This window comes from Engraulis encrasicolus, chromosome 1, assembly GCF_034702125.1.
Source record: "Engraulis encrasicolus isolate BLACKSEA-1 chromosome 1, IST_EnEncr_1.0, whole genome shotgun sequence".
Taxonomy (NCBI): domain Eukaryota; kingdom Metazoa; phylum Chordata; class Actinopteri; order Clupeiformes; family Engraulidae; genus Engraulis; species Engraulis encrasicolus.
The window spans coordinates 28,222,200-28,243,706 of NC_085857.1; the positions used below are offsets into that span (position 1 = coordinate 28,222,200).

Here is a 21,507-nt window from a genome sequence, read left to right on the forward strand (position 1 = left end):
TTGGAACATAGTAGAGAATGCAATTTGCCATCATTATGTGGCAATATCTAAAGACTGTGCTCCAAAACATAATGCCTTGGTAGCTATGGATGCTGTTTAAAATCTGTATACATCATTCAGCATTCGTTTTAACGTGCCACATGAGTAAGAAGACCATAAACAAGGCACTACTGCACCCTCTTACCATCATATATGCTGTCTTTTAGACTGACCACTAAAACAAGCTGAAATATTCATCGTCTGTGTAACATGGGGGGTGCATAACTCCATGATTTTCAAAAAGGATTAAATAGTTTCCATTCTGTAATCAGAACAGTTCCACATGTCTTCTGGGTCCACCTGGAATGATCTTTTCCACATGCAACAGTTAAATGTCTATATAATGTGCATTAACCAAGCGTTGTGTTTTTGGTCAATTTTTCAACAGCTGTCATTGTTGGAGAGTCATAGTGTGCCTATTGTCAATGGGTATTTAATGATCTCATAACTCATAAAATTCTTTCATAGAACTTAACATTACAGAAATAGGACTTATAAGCCTGCAATTTTGATAATTCAATCTTTTTGTGTAATAAATCAGTAATTAGTCCCTCAACATATTCACTTTAGAGTGACACCGCCTCTGTGTACTGGTCTTTTATTTGTGCATTCCTGTTGGCGGTCAGTATAGTTCCTTTTAAAATGGTCTTCCTTGGGTTATTTTGTAGAATTATCCAACTATTACAACATGTTTTGGCCCTGTCCCAACTTTTTTGAGATTTGTTGCATGGGTCGAATTTTAAATGAACACATATTTCCCTCAAAATAATATTTTTGCCTCGATTTAACAGTTGCTATGTTGACCCTGTGGCATTGTGCATCTTATGCATGGATTGAACGTTTTGAAAATGCCAGCATTTTCATTTTATTCACAAAATACTAAGTGTCCAAACTTTTTTTGAATCCGCTTGTATGTATATATTAAATATCGCGAGTAATATTGATATCGCAGCATAGACCGCGGAACGTATTTCAACAAGGTGGGGCCGTAAGGTGGGGCGGGGCATTTTAGGATGGGGGGTTTGGGGGTCCTCCCCCATGAAAATTTGCGTTTCTTAGATGCAATTTCATGCATTTTAATGCATTTTTGCATGAAATCTCACGCCGGACAAGGCACTGAAAAGACGACGGACGGTCCATCCTACAGAAGGACGTCTGGCCACCCCAGGCCACAATCGCAAGAGGGGGTCTGTGTCACCAAAATTTTAGGTCGGACAAGATGCATAGCCGAGGCTATGCGCGCTGGTGGTCGCTGGAAACTGAAAAACGGTAGGCTTGCTTGCTACCAGTAGTCTACTTAGGCAATGAGGAACACTGAACACAAAGAAGTGAACTTTCTGTGGTGCTTGGTCAGATGAGTGCATTGGGGATAGGCTATGTTTGCTGTTTTATCGGAGCTGGGCGCTCGCACGAGAGAGAGAGAGAGAGAGAGAGAGAGAGAGAGAGAGAGAGAGAGAGAGAGAGAGAGAGAGAGAGAGAGCGGATACATCACGTTGCCAGGATGATTTTACTTAGGCTATGTCCAAACAGCCAACAAAACTAAAATAACCAAATCCAAGTGTTTAATAATAACATCAGCATGACTCACCTACACTGTCCCTTAGCCTACATTGATGGAGGTTACAAAGATGACAGTATCTTTCCTGGTAATCCACTATTAAAACCTTTCAATGGATAATGGTTGGCAGTATTCCTTGCTGTGTGTTCCTTTTTATGGGCGGTGACACTGTACTTGGCAGCGGTGATTGTCAATAAAAAAAAATAAGCAGAGCTTTTGTTCAACTTTCGTGTGTGCTCTACATTCCCGCGGCACGCTGCAGGTAACAAGCACCCTTCTCTGCTGATCGAAGTCGGTGAAAGCGCATGCGAGCCTACCCGCGCTTTCAGATGAATAAGTGGCAACGCTTGCTGTACATTCCCGCGGCACCCTGGCTTCTTTGCGTCGCTGTCTGATCAGCGAAATTATTAAATGATTAACCGTTTTGGACGGTTTGGTGAGACCTTACTCAACCTCGCCTAGGCTACTTCTTCCGCGCGATTTTCAGTGCTGCGCTGTTGCTTGGAACTCCAGATTTTGCAACATTAACGCGCATGTCAAATATTAATACAGTATTGGTTAAGGAAATATTGGTTTAGGGAAACGCTTTATTACATTATTACAGCGAGGATTGTGTTTAAGTTTGATATTGTCCACGGGTTTTGACTTGGATTTTTTTTAAAGTCCTTCATTCATTTATTTTTCAAAAAGTTACCCGGGCCACGGCCCCCTGGCCCGGCCGTTTCCGCGGTCCTAATCGCAGTATAGGCTACAGTCATGTTATCGTGTATCACATGTTTTTCTAATATCATGCAGCCCTAGTCAGGTCAATAAATAATTCTGAATGCAATTTCTATTTACTGAATGAATCAGAAATAAATATCATAGTAAGCCATCTCCTGCACCATATCCGTCCAACTCTCACCGCGTTGGTGTGGAAGGACCAGTGTTAATTTCGTCAACCGTGACTATGACTAAAATATGTCGTCAAAGCCCTTTTCTGCTTTTCGTCATTGTGACTAAGGCTAAGACTACATTTTAAAAAGTGTGTGAAAAAAAAGTTTCATTCTGCACAGTGTGATGTTAAAAAGAGAAGCAGTGCGCGGAGAAGGTTTATTCTGTAGTCTATGATCTATGTTAAAAAGAGAAGCAGTGTGTGAAGAAGTTCTATTATGTACAGTGTTGACTAAAATGAGTAAAAAATTGACTAAGACTAAAATTGATTTTCGTCATTTAGACAAAGGCTATGACTAAATTGGGAAGGCAATGACTAAAATATGACTAAGACTAAAAATTGATTTTCGTCAGTGTGACTACGACTAAATTTAAAAAAGCCGACAAAATGAACACTGGGAAGGACTATTTTTTCCCATGCCTTCTCTGTTGCTTCAGTTCTGCCAGCGAACAGACAGTTGGGGTGACCTTCGCCTCTGAAGATGCTTGCCCAATTTTTGGCTTGGGGAGGTGAACGCGTGAATGGGGAACTCCAACTCCCATTGTCATTGTGATACAGCACAGAAGTGAACACTGCACACTGCCTACAACGGAATTGCATTTATGCCTCGCCCCTGCAAGGGGGCAGCCCTCAATGGCACCCCTAGGGAGCAATGCAGCGAGATGGTGCCATCCTCAGGGTACCTCAGTCATGGAGGAGGATGGGGGAGAGGACTGGTTGATTACTCCCCCCACCAACCTGAAGGGTTAGGAGTCGAACCAGCAACCTTTAGGATACAAGTCTGACACCCTAACCACTTACCCATGACTGCCCTTAACGATAGAGGCTACCTCTATAGCTGTCGTCATGGCATCCTGGCAAATTACTAAATGACTAATGTTGCCTTCACGGACTCGGGACCTCTCGAGACAGCTGACGACACTGCTCACATGACAACCGAGTTCTGGAGTTTGGCGCATGAACCCCACTGATCCCGGAACAATCGGGAATCATGCCAATTTTGTTTTGGTCCTCTTTTCTTTTTTTCACCTCCACTTGAGCCTCCACATCCACGACATATCATTTCAGCTGAAGTAAGCTAAATTAAACAGTCAGAGACCAGCATTACTGACATATGTGCATCTGCAATTGAATGACATTAACTGGTGTTGTTGATAGTGATTACAAGATGATATTTTAGCATTTATGATACTGTTTACATGCCAGTTGCATGCATGGGCGCCATGTTGATGATGCGTGTGTCGTCACACAAAACATGAGCTCGGGAACTCGTTGTTATATACTTCCGCCTGAGATCAACCTCGATAATTATCGATCTGACATTGCGTCACCAAATGTCCGCGCACCCTTTCCCGAGGTTTTAGCTCGGCTTTCTTGGGATTCTCGACTTTTTGAACGAGCCATATGTACATTTCAAACTAGTACCCCTACCTCACGTCCTGTCGTTTCGCTTGTGGCCTTGTGTTTTCCAAATGGCCCGCCTCCATGGAGAAAGCAATAATGTCAACATCCCAATTGCAAACAGGAAAATGGCCTTTAAATTGTGCTTTTGACATTGAATAAAACTTCTATTGCCAATGACGTCTTGCATCGCATCACATCACTTCACAAGGCCACAAGCTAAAGGAGAGGACAGGAGGGACTACATTGAGATGGACTCACTGAGTGAATAACTGACAGGCAGCCTACCAATGCAGTGATGTCATTTCCTCTTCCACACTGGCACTGCTGGCCCCTCTGTCCAATAACGTCATCACGGTACTTCCTGTGGAGAATCACGGTAGGCAGAGGTTTAGAATATGCCGACAAGAAATGCTTACCTTTTGAATCAAAATGGCTACTCTTCATTAATTACTGCATTACTGTTATAGAGTTCATGCAGAACATCAAAAGCATACAGCAACTGACATGTTAGCACTACACTACAGCACAGCACTACACTGACACACAGGATTCTGGAAATTCAATGCAACACTCTACAGAGTATTATTTTACACATATTCCATAGACCCAAAAAAGGACTCTAGTTTCGGGCAGAATGTTTTTTGTCATTGCACCATTCAATGGCATGGTTTTCTACCTTGTGGTTTTCCTTGGACTCACTTGAACAAACACTGGCTTGACACATTATAATCTTAAAAATCCAAGAGTACGCAGACCATTGTGACTGCTGTTTGGAAATCCGTGTTGGAAAAGTACATCAAAAACATGGAAGGACCCCAATGGATCTGACTGTGGAGGGTGAGGTGGAGAGGATGGAGTGTCTGTACTGTACTGACCGTCTGTGCTGCTCCAGCTGTTGCTGCAGTGTCTGCACCTCATCCCTCAGTGCTCTGATCACCTGTTAGAGGCGATGAGAAGAGACAGGAAGGGTCAGGATTGCAACTCAAGATAACTAAAAGCCATTGATGGACGACATGAATTTAGGAACTACACTCTAGTATTATATTAGAGATTATCCTTTTCCCAAAATGAATCGTGCTTCATATGATAATAAATCTCAAGTGTGACATGCAGGGTTATGCCGGTTTAACGCACAGACTAGATAATATAAGCCAGGTGCCCCTGATTGGTCAAGAGGGGGAAAACAATTTTGCCGAAGTGTAGATTCTGTATTGAAAAAAATACACATCTTGCTAATACTCCTCTCAATAGTCGTCAGGCTTATTTTATAGTTTGGAATTTTGACACGGTTTATGCAATTTTGTGGCCTGTCACAACCTATACTGCTGTGCAAAACAAGAACACAGTAACTGAAAATGGTCGAGAAAAACAAAATATATATATATCGTAAACTACCTAATTTGTCTTGTGTCAAAAAATGGTGGTCCAACACTGTCCCGTTTTAGAGAAAAATCGTTTTAAAAGTGCAAAAAATACCAAAAAATGGTTTGGGACAGTAATGCTAGCCAAGAACGCAGTAACTCCTGCAGTAACTCCATTTTGTGGCAGTAATACCAGCCAAGAACGCAGTAACTCTGTTTTTTTGGGGTTGTGTGGATTGTCGCGCCATATAGGAAACTTTGAAGCCTTTTTTCTCAGTTCGCAGTTTTCAGGGTTACTGCGTTCTTGTTTTGTATGGTGTAAACTCCTAAATACCCAACGACGGTACTACTTAGGATCAGGAACACTTCCGCTCTGGACTGTAGAAAAGATTTCATTTCATCCTATTTCCAATACCGCAATTAATAGAGTCTCAGTCGAAAGACTCTCTAGGTCCAATGTAATTATGTGATTGCACTTAATTACTATATTACTGTTATAAAATGATTAGTCTACCAATCTCTGTTACGTCTGGGTTCAGCTAGTTAAGGGTTCATTTCGTTGGTGCTCCATCAGCGCGCGACTTTTGGTTATTTGAGGGCCCAGACCTGCACGTAAGTCGTTAAGGAATGAGACAGAGGTCATGGTGCCAGGATGGTATTACAGCTATTAAAAGAGGTGTTTCCTCCGTGTCCCGCGACTGATCGACTGCCTCAGGTTAACGGGCGGAGGCTACACGGCCTAAAAGAGATGCAATCACCCCGCTCATACGTCCCAGTTTTCATGACATATTTCACCCCCAGGTAAACACCATTGACGTCGGATCCAATCTTTGTTGGTCCAAAGTGTGTGTGCCTCGCTCCATCCACAGGGAATGAGCCTTACTGCCGAATTACCAATAACCAGAACAATAAACATATGCGTAGACCAAACGGAATTCTTCCCCAGATTTGTATGAAATTTTATTAGCAGACAAAACCTACTGTGTCAGCAATACGATTACGAACAGAATACAATGTTGAAAGAAGCCAATGCACTACCTAAATTAAGGGGAAAATACTACGTGAATTGAGGTTCACGGGAGCCCTTTACCGGGTTTCGACTCAAAGATTTGATCATTACATCAAAGTTTAATACTTGGTTGTCTCGTGGGACGACCGCAGCCAGGGACCAATGAGCAATCAGTTACCTGAACATGGGCCGTCCTAACGCCAAGGGGTTTGGCTTAGGAACTTTAGCTTCTCGCCAAGTTGTAGGCCTACTCAAATCGTAAAATACTACATTTTTATTACATTACCTAAAACAATTACAAGACCGAGACCTGTTCACCACTCAAAGTATTTCCATCAGATTGATACCAAACACATCATAGGAATTCTCAATACATCATATTAAGCGTTTACCACACATATCAATACATTTGGCCCACGTCTCTCCAGGGCACGTGGTATCTGTACGCAAATCCTGTGCACGCGCATCAGCTGGATATCTCCCACACCGGAGGGGGCGAGTTTGAACAGCTGGCGTGTCCGCACAGAGGGTATTGTCTTGCTGTGCGTCCTTGTGATTCAAACGTCAGATAGGCAAAGTTTGTCTTTGTAATTTAAAGATAGCAAAAACAGTAAATAAACACATGAATGGCAGAAAAGCAACGAAACGTGAGATCCTTCAGGAATCCGTAGGTAATGATTATGAGGATGAAGATGAGGATGATGATGTCAGTGGGTCCGAGAACGGTCAAGACAGGGGGGGGGGGAAGGCCATCTTGATCAAGCCCTGGCCCCTGGTGATAGTCTAGAGACTTTTTGTGGGTCAGCGCAATACACACAAATAAACATGCAAGAATATGCATAGAGAACACTTACAACACTCTAATACAATGCGTAGCACAGTCAAGGAAAGGGCTGGTGTGCTTCAAAAATCATCTTAGTGGCAGCACAACAATCAATTCATAACATCAACAAACAGGTCTCACCTCGTTCGCCTGAGTGAGTTTGCTGTCTTTCTCCTCAAGTCTCTTCTGGAGATCTTCTACCTGTAGTCTCAGGGTCTGGCACAACTCTACTTCATCAGCCTGTAACTGCTGCAAATGAACTTCTTTCTCCTGTAACCTCGACTCGAAGACCCACGTACTACAATCTGGATTCTGCAAACAAGTTACACCGTCAGCCTCGAAAAGAATACATATTTCAGAGGGCTACTCCAACTGTATACTTGCGTAATAACGCATACATCTATTGCTATCACCAAACAGTCGGTATCCCATAAGAGTGGTAATAAAGAAATGTTGCACATTGCTCGTGGTTGCCACACAACTTACCATGCTTGCGGCGGTCAGCAGTCTCTGTCTGACTGCACGTGCGACTAGTTACTGCAGCATAGCGTTGGATATTGCACCTTTCTTTTGAGAGTTCTCTCTTCTATCTAAATCGACAGGCTTTGCACCATCAAGAGAGACAAAAAAGACAGGGTTTCATCCTTCCCACCGAGTTCTTCGACAGTATTTTCAAGAATAAAATAGCGAAGAAGCCACGTAATATCATGTACTTGTGATAACGTGCTGCCCCCGTGCGGTTTGGGTGTCAATAAGGGTCCATGAACAAACTTAAATGGACAAGAACATTTTGCTCAGGAGGTCTGAGATCTGCTGCAAATACAAACCTTTGAATGGCAAATATCGATACACGTATAATATAATATAATATAATATAATATAATATAATATAATATAATATAATATAATATGCTTAGGCCAACTCTTTGTATAATAGGCCTAACTCTTTATAATATAGTACTTATTACATAAATCACTAGATTCCCTTTGAAGTAGGCTACCATGATTGTGTGTTGGCAGCACTATGCAAGACATATTCACGTCATTAAAATCATTATCTGTAGCAGCTACTAGCTGAACATGCTTCTCTGGTTGTCAAAGACTGGGTGCAAGCCAAGGGACGATTGAAATTGTCCATTACAGAGTCGAGTATGCTCAGTGTACTCTTCTCAGCAGTGGTAGTGAGCCTCCAGTTCTGTGCCAACAACCCAGCTTTCCTCACCAGCCTGTCGAGGCGTCCAGCATCTCTCGTCCTAATACTACCTCCCAGCATATGACAGAATAGGAGAGCACACTGGCCATGTCAGACTGGTAGAACATCTGCAGGAGTCTGTAGCAACGCAGACATTGGCTATAACGTGTATCACCTTTTTCATTCGACCTATATCAGTGTTTTTCAACACTAGGGTGGGGAGGGACCCTATGTGGCGTCGCCCGAAATTCAAATGGGTGTGAAAATAGAATACATATATGTAACATAATAATTTATATTCTGATTGACACAGCATATACTATTATACCTTCATAACTCTCTATACTATTAAATAGCTTACAAACTAACTAGCTCAGTTGTGATTCTCTTTTTGATTACAAAAAGAATGTGGGGTCACAAAAAGTTGGGGAGTCAAAATAGGGTCCCTGTCCGAAAAATGTTGGGAACCACTGGCCTATATTGAGGGTGGCCTGCTTAAAAACAGAGCACACATTCTCTAGACCCCCCGAACTATACCTCAATTGTGTTGCAAATGTAATTTCTAAGATACCTTTACAAAATGTGTAATATTTCATGTGAAGCTGCAGAACATCAACATTTTCTCAGGGGACGGATGAGACGACCTCAAGGGCTGCTTTGGCAGGGCTCCCCTGTCAACATAAAAAACTAGACTGCCTGTGCAGTCGCCTTCGACTGCTTAAGGTCTATCCCCGAAACGCGACGCTTCCAGTCCTCCATCATTCCTACCACTCCCGTCCACCATTTTGAAAACGTATATGATACATACAGACGTGACATGACGTGCATAGGCTTAAAACCAAACGACTATTGTGAAAATGAAGCAAAAAATGGGGCAAATGGTAATACTGTTTTAATGGTTCAGTGGATATACCACATCAGGTACAGTGTAATAACCAGTGTAACAATATTTAATACAATGTAATACCAGTGTAACACCGCCATTTTTTAAACTTACATCATGTGTTTGTGCGTAAGTGGTATTACATGGTATTGCATATTGTTACACTGGTATTACACTATATTAAATGGTATTGCATACTGTTACACTCGTTATTACACTGTACCTGATATTGCATATTGTTACACTGGTATTACACTAGTATTACATGGTATTAAATATTGTTACATTGGTTATTACACTGTACCTAATATGGTAGATTCACTGAAATGGTGAACCATTAAAATAAGGTGTTACCGGGCAAATCAATTCTCCCAGTCAGAAGTTATGGGCCAAATGAAAATTCCGCCATTTTGAAAGTGTTGTCTTCCAAACTCGAATCAGTTCATGAACCTACCCTACAGCATTCACACACAAAATCTGGGACAAATCCATCCACCCGGTCAGTAGTTATGGGCCAAACAATAATTCGGCCATCTTGAATTCAGCCATCTTGAAAGTGTTGACCTCCAAACTCGAATCAGTTCATGAACCTACCCTAGAGCATTCACTCACCAAAGCTGGAACAAATCCATCCACCCGGTCAGTAGTTATGGGCCAAACAAAAATTCGGCCATCTTGAATTCAGCCATCTTGAAAGTGTTGACCTCCCAACTCGAAGTAGTTCATGAACCTACCCTAGAGCATTCACACACCAAATCTGGGACAAATCCATCCACCCGGTCAGAAGTTATGGACCAAACAAAAATTCGGCCATCTTGAATTCAGCCATCTTGAAAGTGTTGACCTCCAAACTCGAATCAGTTCATGAACCTGCCCTAGAGAATACACCCAAAAAATCTGGGACAAATCCAAACATCCGTTCAAAAGTTATCGCGTTAACACCTTGTCAAGGACACCACTGATAATTTTAATATCTCCCTGCCATTTTAACCTTTTGAAGGGTATAGATTTTTCCAGCTAAAATTTAACTCGAAGAAATACTGCTGAGCATATCTGACGTCATGATTTGAAAGCATTTCCTGTAGTTCTAATCAAAATGTGATGATACTCCTCAACGCGTTATGGGTTTCTAGCGATGAATAAATGAGAATACATGCATGTATGAATTATGTAAACAGTTGACAGTCTTATTTTAAAACAAATGGATTTCACAGTTTCTTTGTGACTATATCCAAACAACATTTAATAGACATTTAAAAGACAAAAAAAAAACATTTTTACCTCATGTACATATTAACCTTAACTACTGGGCTGTCATTTCAAAACCTTAGAACAGAGGTCGGGAAACTTTTTCATACGAGGAGCCACTTTTAATTCCTCCAGGATTTCCTCCATCACTTCAGGCCTATATTTAAGGCAGCTACATTTTAGACAGACCCTACCGTCTTTAGGTCCCCTGAAATATACAATGACATAATTGTACTGCAAATGTAATTTCTAAGATTCCTTTGCAAATCATGTCATATTTCATGTGAAGCTGCCTAACACTAAAATTATATCAGGGGCCGGATAAAACTGCATCATGGGCTTGACATAGGTTCCCCACCCCTGCCTTAGAACAACACTGATTCAACCATTTGTTTTTGCAACAAGAAAAGAGAACGACATTAGGATCATATCAAATCAAAATATGGTACCATCTTCATGGCAATGTTCATCTCCACGGCTGGTTTTTAGATGCTTCACCCACCTCCCCATTTACTAGGGTGCTATTCACACCATATGAGCAGTCATGTGATTTTAAACCCTGAGATGATTTAAAACTCTGCCCATATTGTGTTGACATTTGTGGAACTCAATGATGTGCACTTTTTTTCTGGTGCGTCTGCAGAGCTTGTGGATAGGCTTTCCTCACATATGGTGCACTGGTAGGGCTTTTCTCCTCAGTTTGGATCTTTTTTCCTTTTACAGTCGTTCCATTGTTCTCTAGGTGATAATCTTCCTGAACGAGACGTTTTGGGTTTTCATGAGGAGACTCAATGGGTGTGGTTTCAATGTGGAGCAATGGTGGAGGTGTTTTCATGTGGAGAGATGGAGGTGTTTTCATGTGGAGAGATGGTGGAGGTGTTTTCATGTGGAGCAGCAGTGGATTTGGATTTATCGTCACATGTAGTCAGTGGATGCGTTTTCACGTGTAGAGTCAGTGGAGGAATGTGGCCTTTCACCTGTGTGCAGTTGTTTATGCCTGATGAGACTTGCCTTTCGGGTAAACGTTTTTCCACATACAACACATACCCAAGGAGGACATTTTCTTTCAGTCCCCTGTTCAGCTGGTTTGTCCCATTGTAGACAGTCCATGCGTCTCATTTGAATGAGTTCTACGGTGTTGGGCAAAATTTCTGTGCTGACTGAAAGTTTCACCACACTGGTTGCAAGCATAAGGCTTTTCACCAGTGTGCTGTCTTTTATGACACATAAGACTTCGCTTATGGCGAAGTATTTTCCCACATACATCACATTCCCAAGTTTTTTCTGAATGAGTGTCCTGGTGTTGTCTGAAATTACTGTAATTACTGAAAGTTTTACCACAGTCCTCACAGACGAAAGGCTTCTCATCTGTATGTACTCGTTTATGATCAATAAGACTTTGCTTATGGCAAAGTATTTTCCCACACAAATCACATTCCCAAGGAGGACCTTTTATTTTGGGCGGACCATGTGTCTCATTTGGATGTGTTTTCTGGTGCTTTCTGAGAGCACTGTAATATCTGAAAGCTTTGTCGCAATGTTTGCAGGCAAAAGGCTTTTCACCAGTGTGCCGTCGGTTGTGATCAATAAGTGTTTCCTTACGGCAAAGTATTTTACCACATACTTCGCATTCCCAAATAGGACCTTTTCTGTCAGTCCCCTGTTCAGGTGGTTTTCCAGTTTTGGGCAGACCATGTGTCTCATTTGAATGAGTACTCTGGTGCCTGATGAAGGAACTGTAAAACATGAAAACTTTGCCACAGTGTTTGCAGGCATAAGGCTTTTCACCAGCGTGCCTTCGTTGATGAGAGGTAAGCCTTCGCTTATTGCTAAGTATTTCCCCACACACATCACATTTCCAAGTAGACAGAGTATGTGGCTTGTCTGCATACATTTTCTGGTGTTTCCTGAAAGTACTGTAATCACCAAAAGTTTCCCCACAGTGTTTGCAGGCAAAAGGCTTTTCACCAGTGTGCAGTCGTTTATGATTATTAAGACTATGCTTATTGCAAAGTATTTTCCCACAAACATCACATTCCCAAGGAGGACCTTCTCTTTCAGTCACTTTTTCAGCTGGTTTCCCAATTTTGGGCAGACCATGTGTCTCATTTGAATGTGCACTCTGATGCTTGATAAAACTACCGTGATATCTGAAAGCTTTGTCGCAATGTTTGCAGGCATAAGGCTTTTCACCACCAATGTGCAGTCGGTTGTGAGCAATTCCTTTCGTAGGCATTTCATCAGTTTCTAGGTCGTTATTACCTTCATCATCATCATCATCATCCTGATCACATTGATCATCATCGTCGTCGTCGCCCTCTTTGGTTTGCATCTTTTTTCCTTTCGTTGGCATTCCATCGGTTTCTGGGTCGTAATCACTGTCGTCGTCATTATTATCATCATCATCATCATCATCATCATCACACTCATCCCTGACGTCCTCTTCGGTTTGCATCTTTTTTACTTTTATAGTCGTTCCATTTGTCTCCGGGTGATAATCTTCCTGGACGACATCTTGTGCATTTTCATGTGCAGAGTCACTGGGTGTATTTTCATGTGGAGAGTTAGTGGAAACGTTTCCATGTGGAGTGGCAGTGGAAGGCTTTCTTCTGGTGTGCTTTCTTCTTAGGTGTTGAGCTAGCCAGCTAAGATATGAAAATTTCTCTCCACATTCTGTACACGTGTGATGTTTGGCGTTAGTAGTTTTAGCCTTGAGCCTGTTCCTTCCTCTCTTCTTCCTCTTCTGCTGCCCCTTGGGCTCCTCGATGCTCTCCTCGGCTGCAGACAACAGTTCTCCGTCCTTTGAGCAGATGTTGTATCCTTCATCTGAACGGAAAAAGGAAAACTTCTTTAAAGCAAGATTCTACAATGTCTGGAAATGTGCTTATTTCCCCATCTCATCTTCAGTTTCAGAATTGAGTTGAACATTTCTGGTGCTCTTCCAACCATTCTCTGACTCTGGCCGGCAGCCCAACTTGTGCTAACTTCAAGTTAACATACGTCAATGAGACGAATGGATGCAGCTAGCTGTTACCTTTCGATTCAATGATACATGCTAGCTTGGAAATACGAGTTATTTAAACAGACTCAGAGAATGGCTACAGTAATGTAGCCTGGTTCGCACGCAGACCCATGTGCATTTTCCCCAAACTTCATAACAACTATCTGCATGCGAACCAGGTTAACAATAATAAGGAATGTTTCCTAAATGATTTATCGTTCTAACTTTTATGATATTTTGTTGTTTTTAATTACATGGGCTTAAATAATGGTAAACTCTTCAAGTAGGTTAAGCATGACAGCCATGAGTAAGTTATTATTACACCTGGTATCTTTTTCATTTCTACCACATATCGCATGTGTGCACTTACTTTCTGGGCTGTTATCCACGTCATCGCCATCATCATCTTGATAACATTGGTCATCGTCATCTCTGAGGTCCTCTGAGGTTGGCATCTTAAAAACTCCATCAGGCCCCAGCATGTCATGGCAGTCTTCTAGCTTCACTGACAGCATAGACAGTTTCAGTTCCTTTGATGATGTCAGTCTACCATCACTTGGAGACAGTGGAACATCTACTGGGTCATCCTCAAGTTGCCATGGTGATGTCCGTGTACCATCACCAGGAGACAGTGGAAGATCATCTGCCGGGTCTTCCTCCAGTTCCTGTGCTGATGTCAGCATGACGTCATCAGGAGGGATTGAAACATTTGCTGGGTCGTCCTCCGAGGTACAGGACAGGAAGATGTTTGGTGGGATCTCACATACCTAAAATGGCAACAAGCAACTGTATTTGTTAGAAGATTTATTTTGCAAACAAATACAAATACATACAAGACATATCAAGGATACAAAGGAAATGGTCCTACCTCAGCACCAATGCTAGTTTCCAGAGAAGGGCAGAACAGAGTGTTCTGTGATGCAACATCCTGTGATGTAACATCCTGGTCCTCCTCTGGTCCTCCTCTCCGTCCTGCATCTGAGGAATCAGTCTCTGGCTCACAAGGACGACAGTCTGGGAGGGTAGTTGTTGTCTGTAAACACGTAAACACACAACGCGTCAACACACAACAAACAATTTTGTCACCCGTTTACTCTTGTGATGGAACGATACTGTTGGAACATAGTAGAGAATGCAATTTGCCATCATTATGTGGCAATATCTAAAGACTGTGCTCCAAAACATAATGCCTTGGTAGCTATGGATGCTGTTTAAAATCTGTATACATCATTCAGCATTCATTTTAACGTGCCACATGAGTAAGAAGACCATAAACAAGGCACTACTGCCCCTCTTACTATCATATATGCTGTCTTTTAGACTGACCACTAAAACAAGCTGAAATATTCATCGTCTGTGTAACATGGGGGGTGCATGACCCCATTATTTTCAAAAAGGATTAAATAGTTTCCATTCTGTAATCAGAACAGTTCCACATGTCTTCTGGGTCCACCTGGAATGATCTTTTCCACATGCAACAGTTAAATGTCTATATAATGTGCATTAACCAAGCGTTGTGTTTTTGGTCAATTTTTCAACAGCTGTCATTGTTGGAGTGTCATAGTGTGCTTATTGTCAATGGGTATTTCATGATCTCATAACTCATAAAATTCTTTCATAGAACTTAACATTACAGAAATAGGACTTATAAGCCTGCAATTTTGATAATTCAATCTTTTTGTGTAATAAATCAGTAATTAGTCCCTCAACATATTCACTTTAGAGTGACACCGCCTCTGTGTACTGGTCTTGTATTTGTGCATTCCTGTTGGCAGTCAGTATAGTTCCTTTTAAAATGGTCTTCCTTAGGTTATTTTGTAGAATTATCCAACTATTACAACATGTTTTGGCCCTGTCCCAACTTTTTTGAGATTTGTTGCATGGGTCGAATTTTAAATGAACACATATTTCCCTCAAAATAATATTTTTGCCTCGATTTAACAGTTGCTATGTTGACCTTGTGCCATTATGCATCTTACGCATGGATTGAATGTTTTGAAAATGCCAGCATTTTCATTTTATTCACAAAATACTAAGTGTCCAAACTTTTTTGGAATCCGCTTGTATGTATATATTAAATATCGAGAGTAATATTGATATCGCAGCATAGACCGCGGAACGTATTTCAACAAGGTGGGGCCGTAAGGGGGGGAGGGGCATTTTAGGATGGGGGGTTTGGGGGTCCTCCCCCATGAAAATTTGCGTTTCTTAGATGCAATTTCATGCATTTTAATGCATTTTTGCATGAAATCTCACGCCGGACAAGGCACTGAAAAGACGACGGACGGTCCATCCTACAGAAGGACGTCTGGCCACCCCAGGCCACAATCGCAAGAGGGGGTCTGTGTCACCAAAATTTTAGGTCGGACAAGATGCATAGCCGAGGCTATGGGCGGTATAGCCTACATGGACACGTATACATCATCACAGAACGGTGCAGAATAAAATGTTCTGCACCTTGGTGGTCGCTGGAAACGCAACTGAAAAACGGTAGGCTTGCTTGCTACCAGTAGTCTACTTAGGCAATGAGGAACACTGAACACAAAGAAGTGAACTTTCTGTGGTGCTTGGTCAGATGAGTGCATTGGGGATAGGCTATGTTGGCTGTTTTATCGGAGCTGGGCGCTCGCACCAGAGAGCGAGAGAGAGAGAGAGAGAGAGAGAGAGAGAGAGAGAGACAGAGAGAGAGAGAGACAGAGAGAGAGACAGACAGAGAGAGAGAGAGGATATGTTTGCTGTTTTATCGGAGCTGGGCGCTCGCACGAGAGAGAGAGAGAGAGAGAGAGAGAGAGAGAGAGAGAGAGAGAGAGAGAGAGAGAGAGAGAGAGAGAGAGAGAGAGCGGATACATCACGTTGCCAGGATGATTTTACTTAGGCTATGTCCAAACAGCCAACAAAACTAAAATAACCAAATCCAAGTGTTTAATAATAACATCAGCATGACTCACCTACACTGTCCCTTAGCCTACATTGATGGAGGTTACAAAGATGACAGTATCTTTCCTGGTAATCCACTATTAAAACCTTTCGATGGATAATGGTTGGCAGTATTCCTTGCTGTGTGTTCCTTTTTATGGGCGGTGACACTGTACTTGGCAGCGGTGATTGTCAATAAAAAAATAAGCAGAGCTTTTGTTCAACTTTTGTGTGTGCTCTACATTCCCGCGGCACGCTGCAGGGAACAAGCACCATTCTCTGCTGATCGAAGTCGGTGAAAGCGCATGCGAGCCTACCCGCGCTTTCAGATGAATAAGTGGCAACGCTTGCTGTACGTTCCCGCGGCACCCTGGCTTCTTTGCGTCGCTGTCTGATCAGCGAAATTATTAAATGATTAACCGTTTTGGACGGTTTGGTGAGACCTTACTCAACCTCGCCTAGGCTACTTCTTCCGCGCGATTTTCAGTGCTGCGCTGTTGCTTGGAACTCCAGATTTTGCAACATTAACGCGCATGTCAAATGAAAGCGAAAGTGAAAGCCCATTGTCATTGTGACACAGCACTCCACAGCACACAAGTGAACACTGCACACTGCACACAATGAAACTGCATTTATGCCTCACCCGTGCAAGGGGGCAGCCCTCAGTGGCGCCCCATGGGGAGCAGTGCGGTGGGACGGTACCATGCTCAGGGTACCTCAGTCATGGAGGAGGATGGGGGAGAGCACTGGTTGATTACTCCCCCCACCAACCTGGCGGGTCGGGAGTCGAACCGGCAACCTCTGGGATGCAAGTCTGACGCCCTAACCGCTCACCCATGACTGCCCCATGACTGAAATATTAATACAGTATTGGTTAAGGAAATATTGGTTTAGGGCACTGGTCTCCAAACAACGGCCCGCGGGCCAACTGCGGCCCGCGGGCAGCAAATTTCTGGCCCGCCATGAGGTCCTTAAAAATGAAACCATAAATGCGCCTATTTGTGGCCATGCGCGATTTTCCACCACAAAAACGTCCGTTATCTCTCCTAAGCATTCACAAACAGTTAAATCTTATGACAGACATTGACAATGAGGGAAAATGGTGAAGTGCAATCTGTTGTCTCCTAGACATCTAGAGAAGCCGTTATTCATCATTGCGTTTACCTCGGTCATCAGACCATTCGCAATTGTGCGGTATCGAAGCACTCTCCTCTCTTCTGGTTGAAAATGAGGATAATTATCTCCTTCCCTATTTTTATGCATTTAGCAGGCCAGATACATTTTGCCTTTTGTTTACTCACATTTATGTGAAGTTTGGATGACAATTATCCCGCATTTTGGAAGTATCATTATGCAAGGTAGTAGCCTACATGTAGAGACGTTAACGCAATTCAAGCTCCAGAGAACAGTCGTTACCAAAAGAAGGGAGGACAAAAACGAAACCAGTTCCTTTAAAATGTCTTGGAAATATAGAGCCAGGTAGATGATTAGCTGAGTATTTCTGAAGGTCAACGTTGCTGGGTGCAACCTGCGCGCCGCGGTGAGTCGCGCCCTTTCTATTAAACCTGGAGAGTCATGAGGCGTGAAGCGCACACTTATTTAAGCCAAGTCGTCAGAGTTTTCTCAACTCTCTTCTGTTTGCAAATGTAAACGATTCTCCTTTGCTTCTATTGTATGTCTTTGTTATATCAGTTTTGCTTTGTCTTGCACTGGTAATAATCAAGGTCTGGCTGACCGTATCTGTATTTCAGTATCGAACGTGTATAACTGTATCGCATTCCTAATTTAGCCTATCTGAAGGCGCCACGGGAGCATCTGAGAACAGTAGGCTACCTTGCTCCACCCTACCCCTAACCCGAATTTCAGAAATGTCCAGGAAACATACGTAGGCTAGTAGTTAGGCAGAATAGGGTTTAATATTCCTGATGGCCCACCTCATCTCCCCGACAGCCCTGACGGTGCACGGTGCTCATGAGCGTGTTTCCCTCTGTTCAACCAGAAGAGTCTTGAGCGCTCAGTTATGCAGTTAGAGCACTCTGTCCTCTGTTAAATCTGGACGATTCTCCTCCCCTGCACTATTTTTGTGTATTTGTGATGTCACTCTCTTTGCATTTTAGCGGGCGTACTGTAGTAGCCCATTCTAAATGTGGAGGATATTTTCCCCCCGTAGTTTGGTAGGGGCGCGTTATGCGAGATCAGTTGAGCAGAGAATGCATTGGAAGAAAACTAATATGATTTTCGAAAACGGCCGCAATAAAGAAATATATAGACGAGCATTCCTGGAATGTGGAAACTAACTATTTCATCTGCCTGGGTGCCACCTGTGGCATGGGCTTGCATCTTTTCTGTTCAGGCAGAGGTGAGATGCAGCGCACGAGTTCAATGAGATTTAATCGCTATGGAAATGACTTTTGTTCCTCGATCGAATTGGGATTTTAGCGCATTGACCTATATTTGTTTTAGGTCTTGTCATGTAGCCTAAATCTCTCTCCCCCTCCCTCCCTCCCTCCGTGACTGAAGTGGCTCTGCTGGAGAGCACGTTCAGCAGTTGAACATGCATTCAGCAGTTGAACGTGCTCTCTCTCTCTCTCTCTCTCTCTCTCTCTCTCTCTCTCTCTCTCTCTCTCTCTCTCTCTCTCTCTCTCTCTCTCTCTCTCTCTCTCTCTCTCTCTCTCTCTCGTTAACCTGTCCACAGTTGGTCTTTATTTACATTCCTCCCTGGCACTACATTGCAACAGCTAATACTAATATTTTAATATTTCAAGTGTTTCTATTATTTATTTTTATTTTTATAATTTTTTTTTTGGGGGGGGGGGGGGTCTGGCCCGCGGCCTCGCTTGCTCTACATTATTTGGCCCTTGGGAAAAGTTAATTGGAGACCACTGGTTTAGGGAAACGCTTTATTACATTATTACAGCGAGGATTGTGTTTAAGTTTGATATTGTCCACGGGTTTTGACTTGGATTTTTTAAAAGTCCTTCATTCATTTATTTTTCAAAAAGTTACCCGGGCCACGGCCCCCCTGGCCCGGCCGTTTCCGCGGTCCTAATCGCAGTATACAGTCATGTTATCGTGTATCACATGTTTTTCTAATATCATGCAGCCCTAGTCAGGTCAATAAATAATTCTGAATGCAATTTCTATTTACTGAATGAATCAGAAATAAATATCATAGTGAGCCATCTCCTGCACCATAACCGTCCGACTCTCACCGCGTTGGTGTGGAAGGACCAGTGTTAATTTCGTCAACCGTGACTATGACTAAAATATTTCGTCAAAGCCCTTTTCTGCTTTTCGTCATTGTGACTAAGACTAAGACTACATTTTAAAAAGCTGACTAAATTACCACTGGTTTTAAATAAAATAGGGAAAAAGAGATCCAGTGTGTGAAAAAAAGTTTCATTCTGCACAGTGTGATGTTAAAAAGAGAAGCAGTGCGCGGAGAAGGTTTATTCTGTACAGTCTATGATCTATGTTAAAAAGAGAAGCACCCTTTCCCGAGGTTTTAGGTCGGCTTTCTTGGGATTCTCGACTTTTTGAACGAGCCATATGTACATTTCAAACTAGTACCCCTACCTCACGTCCTGTCGTTTCGCTTGTGGCGTTATGTTTTCCAAATGGCCCGCCTCCATGGAGAAAGCAATAATGTCGACATCCCAATTGCAAACAGGAAAATGGCCTTTAAATTGTGCTTTTGACATTGAATAAAACTTCTATTGCCGATGACGTCTTGCATCGCATCACTTCACAAGGCCACAAGCTGAAGGAGAAGACAGGAGGGACTACATTGAGATGGACTCACTGAGTGAATAACTGACAGGCAGCCTACCAATGCAGTGATGTCATTTCCTCTTCCACACTGGCACTGCTGGCACCTCTGTCCAATTACATCATCACGGTACTTCCTGTGGAGAGTCACGGTTGGCAGAGGTTTAGAATATGCCGACAAGAAATGTTTACCTTATGAATCAAAATGGCTACTCTTCATTAATTACTGCATTACTGTTATAGAGTTCATGCAGAACATCAAAAGCATACAGCAACTGACATGTTAGCACTACACTACAGCACAGCACTACACTGACACACAGGATTCTGGAAATTCAATCCAACACTCTACAGAGTATTATTTTACACAGATTCCATAGACCCAAAAAAGGACTCTAGTTTCGGGCAGACTGTTTTTTGTCATTGCACCATTCAATGGCATGGTTTTCTACCTTGTGGTTTTCCTTGAACTCACTTGAACAAACACAGGCTTGACACATTATAATCTTAAAAAATCCAAGAGTACGCAGACCATTTTTAAGAGTTGTGACTGCTGTTTGGAAATCTGTGTTGGAAAAGTACATCAAAAACATAGAAGGACCCCAATGGATCTGACTGTGGAGGGTGAGGTGGAGAGCATGGAGTGTCTGTACTGTACTGACCGTCTGTGCTGCTCCAGCTGTTGCTGCAGTGTCTGCACCTCATCCCTCAGTGCTCTGATCACCTGTTAGGGGTGATGAGAAGAGACAGGAAGGGTCAGGATTGCAACTCAAGATAACTAAAAGCCATTGATGGACGACTTGAATTCAGGGGTTGTGGGCATTGTCGCGCCATATAGGAAACTTTGAAGCCTTTTTACTCAGTTCGCAGTTTTCAGAATTACTGCGTTCTTGTTTTGTATGGCAGTACAGTATAGCCAATTAAGGGGCCCCTGGCCATCTTGATCAAGCCCTTGCCCTTGGTGATATGGGGCGCTGATATGTTTTTGAGAAAATAAACTGCTCCGCTGCATGACATAAAGCATAGGATGAACCATGTTCTCGTCTAGAGACTTTATGTGGGTCAGCGCAATACACACAAATAAACATGCAAGAATATGCATAGAGAACACTTACAACACTTCTAATACAAGAGTCAAGGAAAGGGCTGGTGTGCATCAAAAATCATCTTAGTACAATTCATAACATCAACAAACAGGTCTCACGTCGTTCGCCTGAGTGAGTTTGCTGTCTTTCTCCTCAAGTCTCTTCTGGAGATCTTCTACCTGCAGTCTCAGGGTCTGGCACAACTCTACTTCATCAGCCTGTAACTGCTGCAAATTAACTTCTTTCTCCTGTAACCTCGACTTGAAGACCCACGTACTACAGTCCG

General features: G+C 42.7%; 2 protein-coding genes across 2 annotated transcripts in view; both read right to left on the reverse strand.

The window, feature by feature from the left end:
* LOC134456856 (zinc finger protein 84-like) overlaps positions 1–8,430 on the reverse strand; it is a 179,274-nt gene extending 170,844 nt beyond the window's left edge. The window contains exons 1-4 of the mRNA XM_063208455.1: positions 8,392–8,430; positions 7,270–7,440; positions 4,811–4,872; positions 4,221–4,296 (exon numbers count right to left, since the gene is read on the reverse strand). Of these exons, the coding sequence (XP_063064525.1) occupies positions 4,221–4,296; positions 4,811–4,872; positions 7,270–7,440; positions 8,392–8,430 (348 nt within the window). The remainder of the gene's footprint in view (positions 1–4,220; positions 4,297–4,810; positions 4,873–7,269; positions 7,441–8,391) is intronic.
* A 1,501-nt stretch (positions 8,431–9,931) lies between these two features.
* LOC134456861 (zinc finger protein 709-like) lies at positions 9,932–21,075 on the reverse strand. Its single transcript, XM_063208468.1, has 6 exons — positions 21,046–21,075; positions 20,799–20,860; positions 20,198–20,273; positions 14,321–14,485; positions 13,823–14,219; positions 9,932–13,277 (listed from the first exon to the last, which is right to left on the reverse strand). The coding sequence occupies exons 1-6, from the start codon at positions 21,073–21,075 to the stop codon at positions 11,530–11,532; spliced, it is 2,478 nt and encodes an 825-aa protein (XP_063064538.1). The 3' UTR covers positions 9,932–11,529.
* Positions 21,076–21,507: the final 432 nt, after the last annotated feature.